This window comes from Xenopus tropicalis, chromosome 10 (genome assembly GCF_000004195.4).
Source record: "Xenopus tropicalis strain Nigerian chromosome 10, UCB_Xtro_10.0, whole genome shotgun sequence".
NCBI classification, from domain to species: Eukaryota; Metazoa; Chordata; class Amphibia; order Anura; family Pipidae; genus Xenopus; species Xenopus tropicalis.
Genome location: NC_030686.2, coordinates 39,864,900 through 39,881,349, shown reverse-complemented (window position 1 = coordinate 39,881,349; position 16,450 = coordinate 39,864,900). Strand labels below are relative to the sequence as shown.

At 45.1% G+C, this 16,450-nt stretch overlaps 1 protein-coding gene across 2 annotated transcripts; it reads right to left on the bottom strand.

Moving 5' to 3' along the window:
* Window positions 1-151: 151 nt before the first annotated feature.
* On the bottom strand, window positions 152-16,353 carry l3mbtl1 (L3MBTL1, histone methyl-lysine binding protein). 2 transcript variants are annotated; one of them, XM_031894283.1, is made up of 22 exons: window positions 15,909-16,352; window positions 15,235-15,356; window positions 13,873-13,973; window positions 13,592-13,691; window positions 12,828-12,951; window positions 12,621-12,750; window positions 12,162-12,249; window positions 10,162-10,253; window positions 8,475-8,579; window positions 7,974-8,109; window positions 7,100-7,191; window positions 6,334-6,485; window positions 6,146-6,222; window positions 5,785-5,870; window positions 5,423-5,533; window positions 5,180-5,294; window positions 2,154-2,253; window positions 1,896-2,060; window positions 1,763-1,812; window positions 1,502-1,647; window positions 1,288-1,350; window positions 152-968 (listed from the first exon to the last, which is right to left on the bottom strand). In XM_031894283.1, the coding sequence occupies exons 2-22, from the start codon at window positions 15,338-15,340 to the stop codon at window positions 834-836; spliced, it is 2,274 nt and encodes a 757-aa protein (XP_031750143.1). In that variant the 5' UTR covers window positions 15,341-15,356; window positions 15,909-16,352; the 3' UTR covers window positions 152-833. The 2 variants fall into 2 exon arrangements, with proteins under 2 accessions (XP_031750143.1, XP_031750144.1); XM_031894284.1 differs by lacking the exon at window positions 1,288-1,350 and having other exon boundaries at window positions 15,909-16,353.
* Between the last annotated feature and the right edge of the window lie 97 nt (window positions 16,354-16,450).

Genomic DNA, 16,450 nt, shown 5'->3' with positions numbered 1-16,450 from the left:
AATGTTTCTCTCAAGGAGCGCCTGAAACAGGGCTGGTTAATCATTAACCTCTTGGTGCCTGCTACTTATGGGCCAAAACTACAGAAGCAGCGACAGGTTAACATTAAAGAAATATACCAAAGGCAATGAAGATACACTGGACATAAGGCCATGAAGGTAATATATATAGAGATATCTTTTATTTATAAAGCATTTCAGCAGATATACAAAATGACAATCCATTGGAGGGAACAGAATAGCTACCAGAACAGGCTGGAAAGAAGCATTTAGGGAGGGGAGGTCACTGATCATTAAATGCACAGCGGCTAATTATGGGTTCGTAGGCACAGAGACTATTCACTCATTCATTCATGCATTGGAATTCTTTGCGTTTGGAAACAGGTCAGTAAACTTGTTCCACTGCAATTTCCAAAGTCTGGCCTCTACTGAGGGACACTCACAGTCTGTGAGCGCCACCTAGTGGTTGGATTTAGCAAGTGCCTTCCATCCAGGCAAGAAGGAGTACCTACAGCTCCTGGTATAATGGGCAATGTTTGAATTATTATGGCTGTAAATGAGCTTTCGTACTGATAGGATTGCAATGCAATACCTCCTAATGAAAGAAACATACCGACATATGCGGAACTACAATGGGGGCCAAATGCCAAATGCGTCATCACTGCCCTAGTGCTGAGGTTGCCACTATCAAGATGCAACAGAGACTGGCATTAGTTAACACAAATGCAGTTTTTCTGGAAGATATGGCACTGTTTAGTATACCAGGACGGCACCCTCACATGACTATGGCAATGACATGAGATTTATGGCTGGGAAGGCCCACTTGGGTTCTCTGCTCAATCAGCCGACTCTTCTGTGTTCTTGAACATAAGAATAGAGTTGTAGATCTTGACTGCAGGTCCCAGTTTAATGCACAGGATTTTCACAATATCAGTCTGGGTGAGAAGTAGTAGTGCCTGCCCATCTATCATCTGCAGGGACAGAAATAGGATGGGAGCCAACTGGGTGAGTATGTGAACGCCACAGAGCTGACCGATGCCAGTCTGTAGTGATTGCCACAGACCCATGCTTACACTGGGGTGGAGTTATGGAACCAATAAGATGGCAGCGTGCTGAAACTGCAGAATGGGTTTGTGGGGCATTGTGGGAATTGGGTACACCATACACTATGTGTTGCTATGGAGACACTAAAAGAAAACAATGGGAACCAATAAAAAGATGTATGATAATGTGAGAAAGCATTGAAATGGTTTTGGGGATGGGTCAGTCCCTCAAAACTCTTGTTCTCACCTCCTCTCTGAATAATCTGGCCTGGTCTTCACAACCAGTCAGTGTCTGTACAAAGCTAAAGACCTGGAGAGGCAGAGAATGTAGAGGCTGTTATGCCTGTGTGTGGCCTGTCTCATATGGGTGACACTGGTAGCAAGCTATGCTGTTTAGAAAGTAAAAAAAGGGCATAGTGACCCAAGACAACACCAGGTAGGGCACACTGAGTGGTATTTACCTCTTCGGTGCTCCATTTAGACACAGTGCTAGCGCTGATTCCAGCCACACCAGGCAGGAGGCGGCAGTGCTGCTCCCAACAGTGAGAGTGGGCACGGTCCGGGTGCACAGAAAGGGCAGACATAAAAAAAGACTGGTGCACTGGGTCTGGGTCAGAGGAACAAAGAGTAACAGGGAGTTTGATCACAGGAAGAAGCGCCCTATTGTTATACAGGGGGTCACACAAAGCAATTGGAGAAAGTAACACAAATGCTCAGCTCACCTTGATAGCTATCCTGTTGGACCCTGCGATACTTGGGAGGACGGCCAATCCTAGTAACACAGACTAGAATTCTTATTTTTTTAACGAAAAAGAGAAAAAGTAACGCTTCTTAACATGCAATGGTACCCGGTACCTGCCGTGGTGTCGGGATTTCCTACGGGAAGGAAACGGAATGGGATTCCTGCTCCTTGTTGGGTTCTGATTCCGATCAGCCAGAGGACAGCCGGACAGGCAGTGGTGAGCTGTAAACCTTCCCGTCACATGGCCTGAACCATCGCAGCCTGGAGTGGGGCATTTTCTATATCAAGGCAAAGGGATAGTGACAGGGTACAACTGTTATCAAACAGTCAATGCCTTATTACAATACCGGTTATGAAAGATGGATCCTAACCTGTGCTGCAAGCCGTATTTGTTGTTCCTTGTGTGTGACATCTCCTTACAGCTGAGGGATACACAGGGCCCGGGAGACATGTTGGAGACATCTCTGCACCCTAAAGAGAAAGAGAGTGAGAGAGAGAAGGAATTACAATTGCAAATAAAAAAAAGTGCAGTTTAATGGATATCAAGTGACCATGACTCAGGGTGGCCTGGGTTCCATACCAGTGGTTTCTGTTCCACAGGCAACATGTACATGGGACTTATTGTGCACAGCAGTGGTACTATTAGTATTGTTTACTGTATAAATTATATAACATTACTAATATATAGCAGGGGGTAAGTACAGGGCTCGCCTGTGCCTCCTGACATTGTGCTCTGTTTTATAGTTTTATATTTCTAGGTTCCCTTTCTCTTTATTTTGCCTATTATGATATGTATATTTGTTATGTGCACTTTGGATTTGGCATCCAAATTATCTATGGCATTTATCCTAGTGATATCAGCCTTAGCCATGGATTAATTCAGTGCTGTCCAACTGGCGGCCCGCGGGCCGCATGCGGCCCTCGACCCCCCTCTGTGTGGCCCCCCACCTGTCTGGCTGCTTTGATGGCTTACTCTTGTGTAAGCTTTAAATGGTATCAGTACTGAGATTAACTGGCCCCCTGCATGGTTCTCACCTCAGAGTCAGGCTGTAATCCCCCTGTATTGTTTAAATATGTAATCCCCTGTGTTGTTCACACCTTTTAATCTCTGCATTGTTCCCCCCGTGCAGTGTTCACACCTCAGGCTCAGGCTGTAATCACCCATATTGTTCCCCTGTTCACACCTCAGGAGCAGTAGAAACCCACAAATAATCCCTGCACACTACAAAAAGAACATATACTGAGGTGGTACTTCAATTAAAAAGTTTTTTAATATATAGTTATTGTGCAGACTATATGAGCAGTGCCAGCATTGTGTCACTGTAGGCTGCCTGTGTGTGCCATACACACAGGCATCATAGGGAAAGCAGAGTATGGCACACACAGGCAGGGTAGGGAAGACAGAGTATGGCACACACAGGCCAAGTATGGCACAAACCAGCCAAGAATGGCAAACACAGTGAAAGTATGGCACACGCAGGCAGGGTAGGGAAGGCAGAGTATGGCAGACACAGGCAGGGTAGGGCAGGCAGAGCATGGCACACACAGGCCAAGTATGGCACAAACCAGCCAAGAATGGCACACACAGTGAAAGTATGGCACACGCAGGCAGGGTAGGGAAGGCAGAGTATGGCAGACACAGGCAGGGTAGGGAAGGCAGAGTATGGCAGACACAGGCAGGGTAGGGAAGGCAGAGTATGGTAGACACAGGCAGGGTAGGGCAGGCAGAGTATGGCAGGTTTTTGCTGTACTACAACCATTAATATGGGTATGGTCATGTGATAACATGGGTGTGGTTTCAAGTGGGTGCGGTTTCAAAAAGGGGAGTGGTCAAAACTGGCTTCCATTATCGGCCCTCCACCACGTAGGTCGGAAAAATTCCGGCCCTCGGTACAACAGAGGTTGGACAGCACTGGATTAATTCATTTATCGTCTGAACTGAATATTCTAAATATCACAAATATATACATCAAAGCTTCATATATTTGCCCATTCTAAACCCTTCAGCTAAGACTGATTTCTGGACACACATTCTGGAGTCACATTTGGTATTTGTGGACAACAATATTTTCACTTTCACTTCTGCACATAACCTTCAGCCTATATAATTCTCTTGCTTAAAATGCACGAATCAGCAGAAATAATATCAGCCCTGGGATGCTCTCCTTGCCTGAAAACAGCAAACACCCATTCCTCAACCCACTTTAGGCTCACAGTGTCATGGAACTAGGGTGGGGGGCGTCAATAATTATAGCGTTCCCAGCGCTCTGCCCAGGGAAAAAAGTTCTGTAAAGTGCTTCAATCCTCACAGACCTCCCGTAAGTCTGACAGTGTAACCACAAAAGAAATAGCAGGTGGGGGTGTCAAATGGGGGCAGAGAAATGGGCGGAGCAGGCTGGCAAAAAGGACAGTATAGTCGGGTCTGACCATTTAAGGGGAAATCCGTCAGCAGAGAAGGTCGGGCAAGGAAGGAATTCGTAGGGTCAAATTTACAATTTCATTGCCCTCAGAGCTTGGCCTCCAGTGCTATCTCCAGAGCAGAAAAGGCATTGTCCCCTTTGCTCACCCTAATAAGCCTACAGTCCAGGCTCTACAGTGTGGGAACCACTGATATACTGTAATACCAAGTAAAGGCATATTGGGAAATATATTATTAAGAGAAGGAGAAAAAAGAAAAGGGTTAATAATGCAACACCCTAAGGAAAGTGAGGGCGGGATTTATTACCCATTGTATTGATCCATAGAGTTCCTCTCTTTAACCTTTGCTATTGCCTTCAGTAATTCCTATATATAACTAATCGCTGTTGCTTTATTACCCCAGCTGGGTCCCTTATTGCCCCTCCCATTTTTCTTTACCATAAGTCCTCCTTATAATTCCTCCTGTTCCTCCATATACTACATAATATAAATAAGAGGTCCTTTATAATACAGAATCCTTTGTATTGACAGCTGGACATCCGGTGATAAGATTAACACATAGGGGTATATTTATCATGCTGTTTAAAAGTGGAGTAAACCATTACTGGTTGCTCATAACAGCCAATCAGATGCTTTGCTTTGCTTTTCTAACTGTTGAAATCTAATTGTTGATTGGTTGCCCTGGGCAACATCACCAGTGATGCTTCACTCTACTTTATACACAGCCTGATAAATATAACCCTCAGTGTACAATCCTTAGTACTGTATATTCACAATGTACAAGATTGCCAGTTCCAGTACTACAAAATGGTGCAATGTATTCAGTTTGTAGTTTATTTTGCTTGTGTAGCATAATGGAGTGTCTGGATGATTTTCATAAAGACAACATACGTCCAGGGTCCAATAAAGCCAATATATGTGGCAGTTATTAGTGGCACCAATTCTAAATACTGACACTTATACAATCAAGAACACTTACTGAGGGGTGTTTGAAGGGGATGGCCTGTTCGCTGACTCCAGCCTGCAGGATGGAGATCCGGATGGTCAGCATCCAGCCAAAAATCATACATGTGACTCCAACCATCAAAGTGAACCTTATGGGTTATAAAAGAAATATAAGTAACAGAATTGAAAATGATTGGGGATCTTTATTGGCTACGGTACAACTGTGTTACCAACATGGAGGAGAGTGGCGCGTGTTCTAGTGTATGAAACTTCCTACCTTTATCCGGAATTCCTCCACCTCCACCACAGAAGCCACACATATCAGCGAGGGGCTTCTCCTGTCCACTGCCTCCAGCCGCATATCAACTTTGAACCCATGAGGAGGGCGCTGGAAAAGTTGTACAAATAGGCAATATAACTCATGGACAATGAGCAAATAAGGGAAAGAGAAAGAAGGTGGAAAGTAAAAATGGAAGCAGACAATGTGAGGATATCAGTAAAGGAGCCTGCGATGATTAGAAAAATATTTCACTTACTGGAGGTTATTTACGGTCATTTTCAGGGTGCAAGTCAGATAAAATCAGAAAGGAAGTCATAATAAGTCATAGGAAGTTAAGGGCAATCTGTTAAAACAATTACCGGATGAAAGGCTTGAGCTGGCACTGCGACTGTTTTTGTCTCAGATAAATATTTACCCCACGAGAAGCCTTCAGGGTCAGGATAATCTATGGACACAATAAAAGGCCTTAATGGCTCTTACGGCATAGTTTACCTGTTTGCACCCATATCTCCTAGTCCTAAAATTCCTCTCCACTCACACAATTTATTACTGTCTCCCACACTATACAAACAGCCAGAAGGTTCTTTTGCCTCCATGCACCAATATCTAACCAGCCAATATTTATTTCCCTTCCCATTACTTAGCAATTCAAGCAAATCCCACACAAATAGATTCAGAAAGCCAGACCCTCTCTGTCAGTGTAAAGACAAATGTACTCACCTTGAGGGGGTGTTAGTATCTTCTCATGCTGCTCACACCAGCCAACGGGATGGACATATGGGCTGCTGGGATCACACCTAGGAGAAAAAAAAAACAGTAAAGGAATTATATCACATCATATATCCCCAGTTCATCCATTTCTAAGGTTATTGAATTTTGATGTCCCAATCAGTTCTTCCCCTTCCTACCAATAGTCGTATGTGTCCCCCCAGTTGTCAAAGTGCACAAGGAATCGATCTTCAATGACATCAGTGACACTGGCCACACAGATTAGCGATGGGTTCATTCTGTCCACGGCCTCCAGCTTCATTCCGACCCGAAACAAGGAAGGCGGTGCCCCCTAATGGTAAATAGGATAAAAATGATATATGGGATAAAAGCAAACCACTGTACAAAGCAGACAATGTTTTAATGAACAAAAAAGTTAGAACTGAGAGCAGAGACCTGGAGACATTGAACAACAAAGAAAGTTACATCTTAGAAATAAAATAAGATTTGGGTAACAAGGAACCAGGCAGTTTAATGAATGCAGAGGATATGGAGGTTAATCTAACAAATACAAAGAGAGATGCTCGTACAATGAGTCGTCTAATGTTGTAGGTTCTACAGAATAAAAATATGCTCTAATGGCATGGCGTGATTTGGTATAAGAATTATCCATGCTGTGAATTTGCTTAACCCTAATGTGCGTGTCCCTCCTGCTCCATCTACTTCTAGCTCTCCATGTTTCTCCATATTAGTCACCTTACAGTTCTGGGACCTGTATAAGAGCAGTAAGCTTCATATATATTCTTTTATATGGAAAAGAGAAATCCTCTGTGATATCCAATACCCCTAGGAGAATGCATGGTCCCTTATACTGCACCTGGGTAGCAATGTAAATGACACAGCAGAAAAATAAAGAGAAGGGAGGCTGAATACAAAATTATGTAATCAGAAATATTAAAGACTCACGATTTTTGGGGTGACAAAGAGATGTTTTGGGGCCACAGGAGCCTTAGTTTGCCTCAGATAGTTGGTCCAGCTGAAATCTTCATCCTTGTACCCTATAAATACAAAGCAAGAGATGGGAACATTGGGTATTATTAGGGCACATTATTCCCTGATTCTGGATAAGAAATCTACATCACTTTGGGATAATTAAGATTCATGGCAGCAGGGGTGGGCCAAGCTGATCGGCCACCACTGCACCCCCCTAGCTTTGGTGCGCATGCGCAGTCATGGGGGGGGATAGGTGCAATTGATCATTGCCCCCACCACGTAAAGACAAGCGGCGGGGCAATGACTAAAGAAAGCGGACTTGAGGTAGGCAGGAGAGGCTCCTGTCTGGCGCCCCCCAATCGCTGCGCCCTAGGCAGCTGCCTACCTCTAGTTCCGCCCTGCATGGCACCCATGTCTCTCAACAAATGGCAGAAAAAAACTGGAGATCGGGTAGTGATAGATCTGTAACTGGGGCATTCTGCTATGAAGCAGCACTCCTACAGGGGTGGCAAATATCCTCCCCAACACGGAATGTCGTATGCGGCCCAAAAAAGCACATCTATTTTATGACATTAGGGTATTCTATTTGCATTAGCGACCCCTGACCGGACTGGGCTGCATCATTTATGGGACAAACAGCAGTTTAGTTTGTCTTGTTTTGTGCGCATTGCTTATTTCATAAATATAACACCAGTAGGGGCTGCCATGTCCTCTGAAACAGCATCTCCAGTGGATACAATATGGCAGCTCTCAGTCATTTGTAATTGTAAAGACATACAATAAGCAGTAAATCATTATGCACTAAGGAAATATAGGCTCTCTATGCACAAACCAACTCTTTGTTTACCTTTCGGTGGCTGTAACTTGTGCCCTGTCCTCTCACACCAGCCTGCAGGATGGATATCTGGGGAGTCAGCATTCACCCAGAAATCATGGCAGTCAGAGTAGCCATCAAAATGCAGCCGTATTCGAAACCCACACACCTTAAGTCGGAGAGAAGTAAGTGTACAGAAATGAAAAGGGTGGTGGCGGTGGGCTGAAGGAAAGGATAACAAAAGGATACAATGGGCAATCTTGGGCTTGGGTCTGTATCATCGAGCCAGTGTGACCCCAATCCAATGGGAAAATCAAACTTGCCTGATCAACATCTGCCCAATTTTAGGCCAGATATCGATCTGGTAGGTCCATCAGGGGTGCCCATACACTGGCAGATAAGCTGCTAAATCGGTCTAAAGGACCCGAATTGGCAGCTGAAATCTGCCCGCATATGGCCACCTTAAAAGAGCGTGCTGGTACTGTGGGTCACTGACACACATATATGTCAATTTCTCGCTGTAGGTATTCTCACCTCAGTTACAGTCAGAATGAAGTAGAGGGAGGGGTGCTGAGGGTCGATCCCCTCTAGCTTCATCCCTACTTTAAAGCTGTTCTTGTGTTGGGCGCCCAACTGCCACTGCACAAAAGAAAATAAGAAACAAAATAGCATAATTGATATAAAGTGTAACCTTAGTGCCAATCAATTCCCAAGCACATAACTGCCTTAGGGTATATATATACAGACACATCAGTGTTGTACATGGGTTAGAAAGCAGGGGTGTTCCTGGACCCCTCGCTGCCCTGAGGTGGCCTTTCGGATGCCACCCACACCCTGAGCATCACTAATGCAGAGAGTGCACTAAAAGAGCCAAAATTCCAATTTAAAATTGGGGCCACCTCCGGTTTGGCTGAAGTGAAGAGTAGATGACGACAGCGAGCATGGAGGTACCAAGGTGAGTCAAGTGGTTGGGTTACCTTGTGGGAGGCCAAATTGAGGAGCTAACTGTAGGCAGTGAGAGCTAGTAGAGGTAGTGAGAGATAGGCCAGCTATTTAGGTTTCCACTGAGACATAACGAAGGCTACAGGATTCTGGAGCTACAACAATGTAGGTCCTATTGTCACATAGAGGGTACGCCCAAAGTAAGCTGTTTCCTGTGCCAGAAAACTGGGAGGGATAGATCCACCTGATCTGATAGAAGGGAATCAGTAAGGCAGCAGGAGGGGGCCAAGCACCCTGGGAATCCTTGTACTGTATTTGATCATATTATTGGAAATATTGTGTCAATAATGAAGCTGTGCTACCAGTTTATTCTCTTCTAAATGTTCAACCCTACATGCAACAAGATATTGTTCAAATCTGGTTTCACCTTTCTTACTCGTGAGCCACACTCAAATGTAAAAAAACTTGGAGAGCAACACAAGCATCATGAAAGTTCATGGCGGTGATTGGCTATTAGGCAGGCTCTATGCGCCCTATCAGCTTACGGGGGCTTTATTTGGTAGGAAATCTTGTTTTTATTCAACCAAAACTTGCCCCCAAGTCAGGAATTCAAAAATAACTCCCTGGTTTGGGGGCACTGAGAGCAACAGCCAAGGGGTTGGGGAGCAACATGTTGCCCTGAGACACTGGTTGGGGATCACTGGCCTAGTGGGATTCTAAGGGTGTCCTGCCGTTTCTGAATCAGATTAACCAAGGGTACTTCCATATCCCAGGGCAAAGGCAATGCAGGCCTCCCATTCACACAGTATGCTGAATATGTTTTGTATACATAGCAGAGGTGTTACAAACTGCCCCACATTGTGACGTAAATGGCTACAGGAAGAGTTAGTCCCATTGTTCCCATCATGTGTTACTCACTGTAGATAAATCTAAAACTACGTAGTGTAAATATTATGGGCAAGATCACATGATGATAAGTTATCTTTTAGTAAATACAACAAATACTAGAAGGAACAGTTTGTTCTTATTTACTATGAAATTATATTTATATTGACCACTAAAACTGGGTGTTGACTATATGCAAGGGAGTCATAACAGTCCAGGAAGATTTTGGGTGGAGATAAAGAAGGCACCTCCCTTCATTCAACATCTTCCATGAAAAAAAATATATAAATTTATCAGAAGAGTTTTTTTTAATGAACTTACAAAAGCAACACACCCCTGTGTCCCATAAAGGCAGGGATACACACAACATCCACAGCACCCCATCCTCACTCACCTCCCGGAACAAATTGAGTGGGGCGGCAATGCATTTCAGTTCGTCCAGGTATGTACTCCATGACCAAGGTTCTCCCAGCTCATCCCCAGAAACTTCAAAAAATATAAACTACAGATATAAGGCGGGCAAGTCTAAGGAGAAATATAGAAAGTGGGTAAGGGTCTGTCTTAGTAACAACCTGGATCAATGGAAACTAATTAGCTCTATGGAGAATGGCCAAAAAAATCTTTAGAGCTACAAAGCCAATCAGAGATGGGTCTGTGGTCTCACAGAGGAGTAATAAGCAATATGTAGCCACACTAAGAACGTTGTTTGTATTTCCTACTTCTCAATTGCTCCCTTTGCCATGTTTAGTCTGGGGATCATTTACGTAAAAAGGGGTGAATGATATTTACCACTTTAGGGGTAGAATAGTAATGGAGCAAAAAATGTCTTTTTCATTCTTGTGGAGAGAAATAGCTGTTACGTCTCCCACACCCTGGATTCAGTGATTATATGGATCCTTTTTATTATATGGATCCTTTTTATATCCTTTTTATACTCCTACATGGCACATTATGCATTGAAAGTCACTGGAGGATTAGCTGGAAGGTAGACAGACATATAATTATCTAGATATTCCGTAGGGGGTTGGAGGACAGGCAGTATAGGGTCAGTGTCAGGGCCCCATTGTTTTTTTCCAGTTATTTCGCTTTTTGTTCCACAGCTCTCCAGCTTTATCAACTATCTGGCTGCTGGGCCTTATTTACCTTAGCAACCAGGCAGTGGTTTTAATGAGAGACTAGAATGTGAATAGGAGAGGGCCTGAATAGAAAGATAAAGAGTAAAAAGTAACGATAATGATTAAATGTTAACCTCACAGAGAAACAGTTTTTTTGGCTGCTGGGGTCCCTGGCATTTCAAGTACACAGAGGCCCAAACAGCCCCCCCCCCAGCCCAATAAATAGTGACTGTCTATGGCATCTTACAGCAGCCCCTCTGGCATTTGCCTGAACCCACAGATTGCCAGTCTGGGCCTGGGTCCTGGCATTCCAAGTACCCAGAGGCACAAACAGCCCCCCCAGCCCAATAAATAGTGACTGTCTATGGCATCTTACAGCAGCCCCTCTGGCATTTGCCTGAACCCACAGATTGCCAGTCTGGGCCTGGGTCCTGGCATTCCAAATACACAGAGGCCCAAACAGCCCCCCAGCCCAATAAATAGTGACTGTCTATGGCATCTTACAGCAGCCCCTCTGGCATTTGCCAGAACCCACAGATTGCCAGTCTGGGCCTGGGCCCTGGCATTCCAAGTACCCAGAGGCCCCCCCAGCCCAATAAATAGTGACTGTCTATGGCATCTTACAGCAGCCCCTCTGGCATTTGCCTGAACCCACAGATTGCCAGTCTGGGCCTGGGTCCTGGCATTCCGAGTACCCAGAGGCCCAAACAGCCCCCCCCCCCCAGCCCAATAAATAGTGACTGTCTATGGCATCTTACAGCAGCCCCTCTGGCATTTGCCTGAACCCACAGATTGCCAGTCTGGGCCTGGGTCCTGGCATTCCAAGTACCCAGAGGCCCAAACAGCCCCCCCAGCCCAATAAATAGTGAGTGTCTATGGCATCTTACAGCAGCCCCTCTGGCATTTGCCTGAACCCACAGATTGCCAGTCTGGGCCTGGGTCCTGGCATTCCAAGTACCCAGAGGCCCAAACAGCACCCCCCCAGCCCAATAAATAGTGACTGTCTATGGCACCTTACAGCAGCCCCTCTGGCATTTGCCTGAACCCACAGATTGCCAGTCTGGGCCTGGGTCCTGGCATTCCAAGTACCCAGAGGCACAAACAGCCCCCCCAGCCCAATAAATAGTGAGTGTCTATGGCATCTTACAGCAGCCCCTCTAGCATTTGCCTGAACCCACAGATTGCCAGTCTGGGCCTGGCTATAGGGGATTTTTAGCTGTGAAGCCCAGTTAAATACCCAGACAGCACAGCACATGGAAAGAAATGTATATATACCTACCCCGGATGTCTCTCTGACTCCACTCTTCCTTCACACAGCTTCTTGCAAGAGACTCTTCAATGTGTCCTGTTGATTTCTGTTCCTTCTGCTTCTCCCAGACAGAAACACCATGCAATGGCATATAAATATCTGTGCAGCACAGTATAGTGTCTCACACCACTCATTCACCTCACCCCACTGAGTATGTTCATCTAAAGGTGAAATAGAGCTCTCCAAGTGTCGCCAGAGGGAAACTCTGCAGGTTTTCACTTCTATGGGATTTAGGGGCAGAGCAAACTTCCACTTTCACCATTTGATAAATATTCCCCCGAAATTAACAGAGCTGTGAAATCTCCCTCTGGGACCTGTGGCAAGCTCTAATTTACTAAATATGCCCCCATGTATCCCCAACATTATTGTGAGTGGCACCTTGAATTCACAATAAAATAAAACACTTGTGAAATGAGGCACTATACTCACTGTAAACTCTGCCTCTGACTCAGCCGGGCTCTGATACTCTTTGGGCCTCCGTTTTTTGACAGGCTTTGGGGTCTCCCCTCCCCCTCCAAACACAAGAGATGTTTCCATAACCAGGGACCTGCAGTGAACACTCCAGAAACAAAGGAAAGGATGAGACTGACTGCTTTAGCATTACCATCGTGGCAATAGACAGTCTTGCAGTCTTACCTCTCCTTGAAGCCACATATATCACCACAGGTTTCGCATGTCCCCCCTACCATGTGTCGACAGCCACAGGTATCACAGAGACTCAGGCCCGAATCAGTAGGGGAACCAGTCCTCCCTTCAGCATCTGGAAAGAAAGTTTCAATATGAAGCGTTCTTCTTGACTTCTGCCCCTCACCCTTGCACCCACAAGATGGCTGTCAGTCCTAGGAATCAATCCCCAAAATGCCCAAGTAAATAAACAGCTGCCCATTGAATAAATGCACAATATCCTTTATCCCATCACACTTTTGTACATTTTCACTTCCTGTAACTATGACCATCTTAGAGCAATGACCCCCAACCAGCGGTTCGTGAGCAACATGTTACTCCCCAACCCCTTGGATGTTGCTCCCAGGGGCCTCAAAGTAGGTGCTCATTTTTGAATTTTTAGCTTGGAGGAAAGTTTTGGTGGCATAAAACCCATTGTAAAGCCAAACAGAGCCTTCTATAGGCTGCCGGTCCACACAGGGGCTACCAAATAGCCAATTATAGGTCTTATTTACACCCCCAGGAACTCGTTCCATGCTTGTGTTGCTCCATTTGAATGTGGCTCACTGGTATAAAAGGTTGGGGATCCCTGTCTTAGAGTATTAGATGTCAAGGACTTAACTTGTGTTAGGTTCTACACAAATGGAGTTTTTAACAAATGCCTTATATTTTATAAATGGGGGCATATTATTCTTTATGTATATATACTTCTCAGTCTGAAATATTCTTGAGATCACCTTGAGAGGAGGTTTGATAGTCTGTCTCTTGGACCTCTATAGGGTTGTCTTGTGGAGACCTTGGTATCCCTTCTTGGGGCTCAGACCATCTAAAGGGGAACTACAAAATACAAGATAGAGGTCTGGTGAGAATCCTACCTGTATAAAAGTGGGAGTGCATAGTGGGATCTGTATGACACTAAGGCAATAACTCACAAACATTATGGTACAGGAGAGCTTTGGTCATTAGATAAAGAGCTTTGCCATGGAGACCAACAAGAGGTGGTAACTGGGAACCTTACCCGTGCATTCACAGCTACTTTAACAGGTTCAGCCCCTTTCTTCTCCATCTGCTGCGGGTGCTGCATCTCTGAGGAAAAAGCTGGAGGCAGCTGTACTACTGCTATGACAGGAAAGGAGCACAACATTCATTAGTACTACAAGGAAGCCACAGGGGTAGGAGGCTCGATTGGAGACAGGCCTGCCCTGAGTTACAGGACTGCCATATTTTCAATTATAGGTAGGTTTATAGACGGAAAGCCTAAATGTGCCAAATGTTACCCCCCAGTGATTGTAATCACTTACCTGATACCCCGGGCCGGTTCTGTTAGGAGAAAACTGCCCTGGCCTGGGGTAAATGCAGGCAAGCGATCCTCTTTCTTCTTTGCTCTCCATGCATACATGCGCAGGCCCCAGGGTCGCTGCATTTACCCCGGGCCGGTGCTGTTCTCTCCCAACAAGAACACTGGCCGGGGGTTTTAGGTAAGCGATTACAATCACTGGGGGGGAGTGCCTAACATGTGGCACCCCCTTCTGATTTAGCCTTTCCTTCTCCTTTAAAGACACTAAATAAAAGAAGAGGGGGAAATGACACCAATGTGGCTAAAAGGAAAATATGGATTACCAGAGTAACAGTAATCATGCACCAGAATTTGGAAAAGTAGAACTAAACTAGTAAAGTAAAAACAAATCTTAAAACTCACCTTTTTACACAAGCCTATAACCTAAACCCCCCAAACATTCACTAACCACTGGTTTCCTCCTCTCACTCCGCACTTACTGTCACTTTACACCAATGTAACTGCAAACCATTTTTGTGAATTGTTTATATGTACATGTTAACTGTTCTGTCTTTTGTACCCCTCTATTCTTTAAAGCGCTGCGTAAATTGATGGCGCTATATAAATAATAATAATAGGGTACAGTGAGTTCAGATAAGAGTCCTGTCAGGGGACCAGTATGTGCAGATCCTGAAAGGGGCGGAGCAAAGTGCAAAGCCAGCAGGACTTTGCATGGTCTATTAGACAGCTGGCAGGGCCCAACTACAGAGTTATAATACTAGTATAGTGCCCAATGTTGTCTGATAGAGGCAATCTCTAAGACCCTGAGTCCTATGGGAACAATTCTTTATTCTTTAGACCTGAGATGCTGCATGTGTCAGACAGACATGAGGAAAAATATGACAGGAAGTTAAGCCACTTGCATCCTGTCAGTTACTTGCCCGTATACCAGTAGATATGTATGTATAACTTTATTTATAAAGCGCCACAAGGGTTCCCAGCGCTGGTACTTTTTTGGTAGCACTATTAAGACATATTGTAAAACAAGTCTTGTGGTTCTCTGTTATTTTCCCCACAGAATCTCACTGAATGTTCTGTAATTACCTTGGGTTTGAGAGGAAGCCAGCAGCCCAGTGCCCTCGCTGGTTACTTTGCCCGAAGGGGCACTAATCTCAGGTTCACTTTTTGCCTTTGTCACTATCAAGTCCATTGTGTCACACTACTCCCTGAAAAAATAGGAAAGAGATGGAAAAAGGGGGTGCAAATGGGAAGAAGGGATTAGAGGTAGACAAGGGGCAGAAGCAATTAAAGTTAAGTAAAGATTATACTGGGACTAGGTGGCAACCAAAAATATGAAAGGTTTATTTAATTAAAACAAAAACACCCACACACACACAAGGCAGCTGAAAATGGTGGCGGAGATATTTTGCTGTCACACCCCCTGGATATGCCAGCAGTAGAATGGATGAATTATCCTATTCTTCATCTCGGTTCCCTGATCTTCCAGCACCACCTCCCACTGCCTTCAAAGCTTCCCAAATAATTAGCAAAAGGGAACCGCTAACCCCCCCTCCCATGTTTTATTCCCAGTCCCTGTGAGCTGAATTCATGCCATAGTGGGAGGGGGCTGGCTGGATGCAGAGGTAATGAATGAAATGGAGATGGCTAATAACATTTACCCCTTCAGTGAAAGGGCCAGCGCTACAGCTTCATGGTCGCTGTGCAACGTGTCGCACATTTTCTGGAAGCCAAAGGGGTTAAGCGCCAGACAGACTTACCTAGCGTGATAAGGATTCTATCCCTGATGGAATCTGCAGGGCGTTTGTACGCCTGCGCTGCACGGTTATGTGTTTGCAGGAGTGGGGGGACGTAGCACAGAACGACACATAAGCAGCTTGAATAAAGGGGAAACGGGGGGCGGTAGAAAGAAGGATGGGCAAGCTGCCTTTTAGCCATTGAAATATGATTATGCTATTAAACTGAAAATATATATTTATAGAGTAAAATAGAATATTCCATCACTCAAAATAGTGTATGTAAATTAGAATATATCGCTAGTTGCCCATATATAAAATTACTGCCCCGGCACATATGTAACTGCCACTCTCCTCTGAGCGCAGATCCAGACAGCCTCCCACAGGCCCATTAAATACTGACCGTCTATGGCACCTTACAGCAGCCCCTCTGGCATTTGCCTGAACCCACAGATTGCCAGTCTGGGCCTGGGTCCTGGCATTCCAAGTACCCAGAGGCCCAAACAGCCCCCCCAGCCCAATAAATAGTGACTGTCTATGGCACCTTACAGCAGCCCCTCTGGCAT

What these genes read in the sequence shown, in the direction of transcription:
- l3mbtl1 (XM_031894283.1), bottom strand. Translation starts at nt 15,340, where the DNA reads ATGGACTTGATAGTGACAAAGGCAAAAAGTGAACCTGAGATTAGTGCC. An exon ending in AAGTAGCTGTGAATGCACGG is followed by an intron (nt 13,692 to 13,872) that starts GTAAGGTTCCCA and finishes TGTATTTTGTAG; the next exon opens with TTCCCCTTTAGATGGTCTGA. An exon ending in CTATCAAACCTCCTCTCAAG is followed by an intron (nt 12,952 to 13,591) that starts GTGATCTCAAGA and finishes CTTTCTTTCCAG; the next exon opens with ATGCTGAAGGGAGGACTGGT.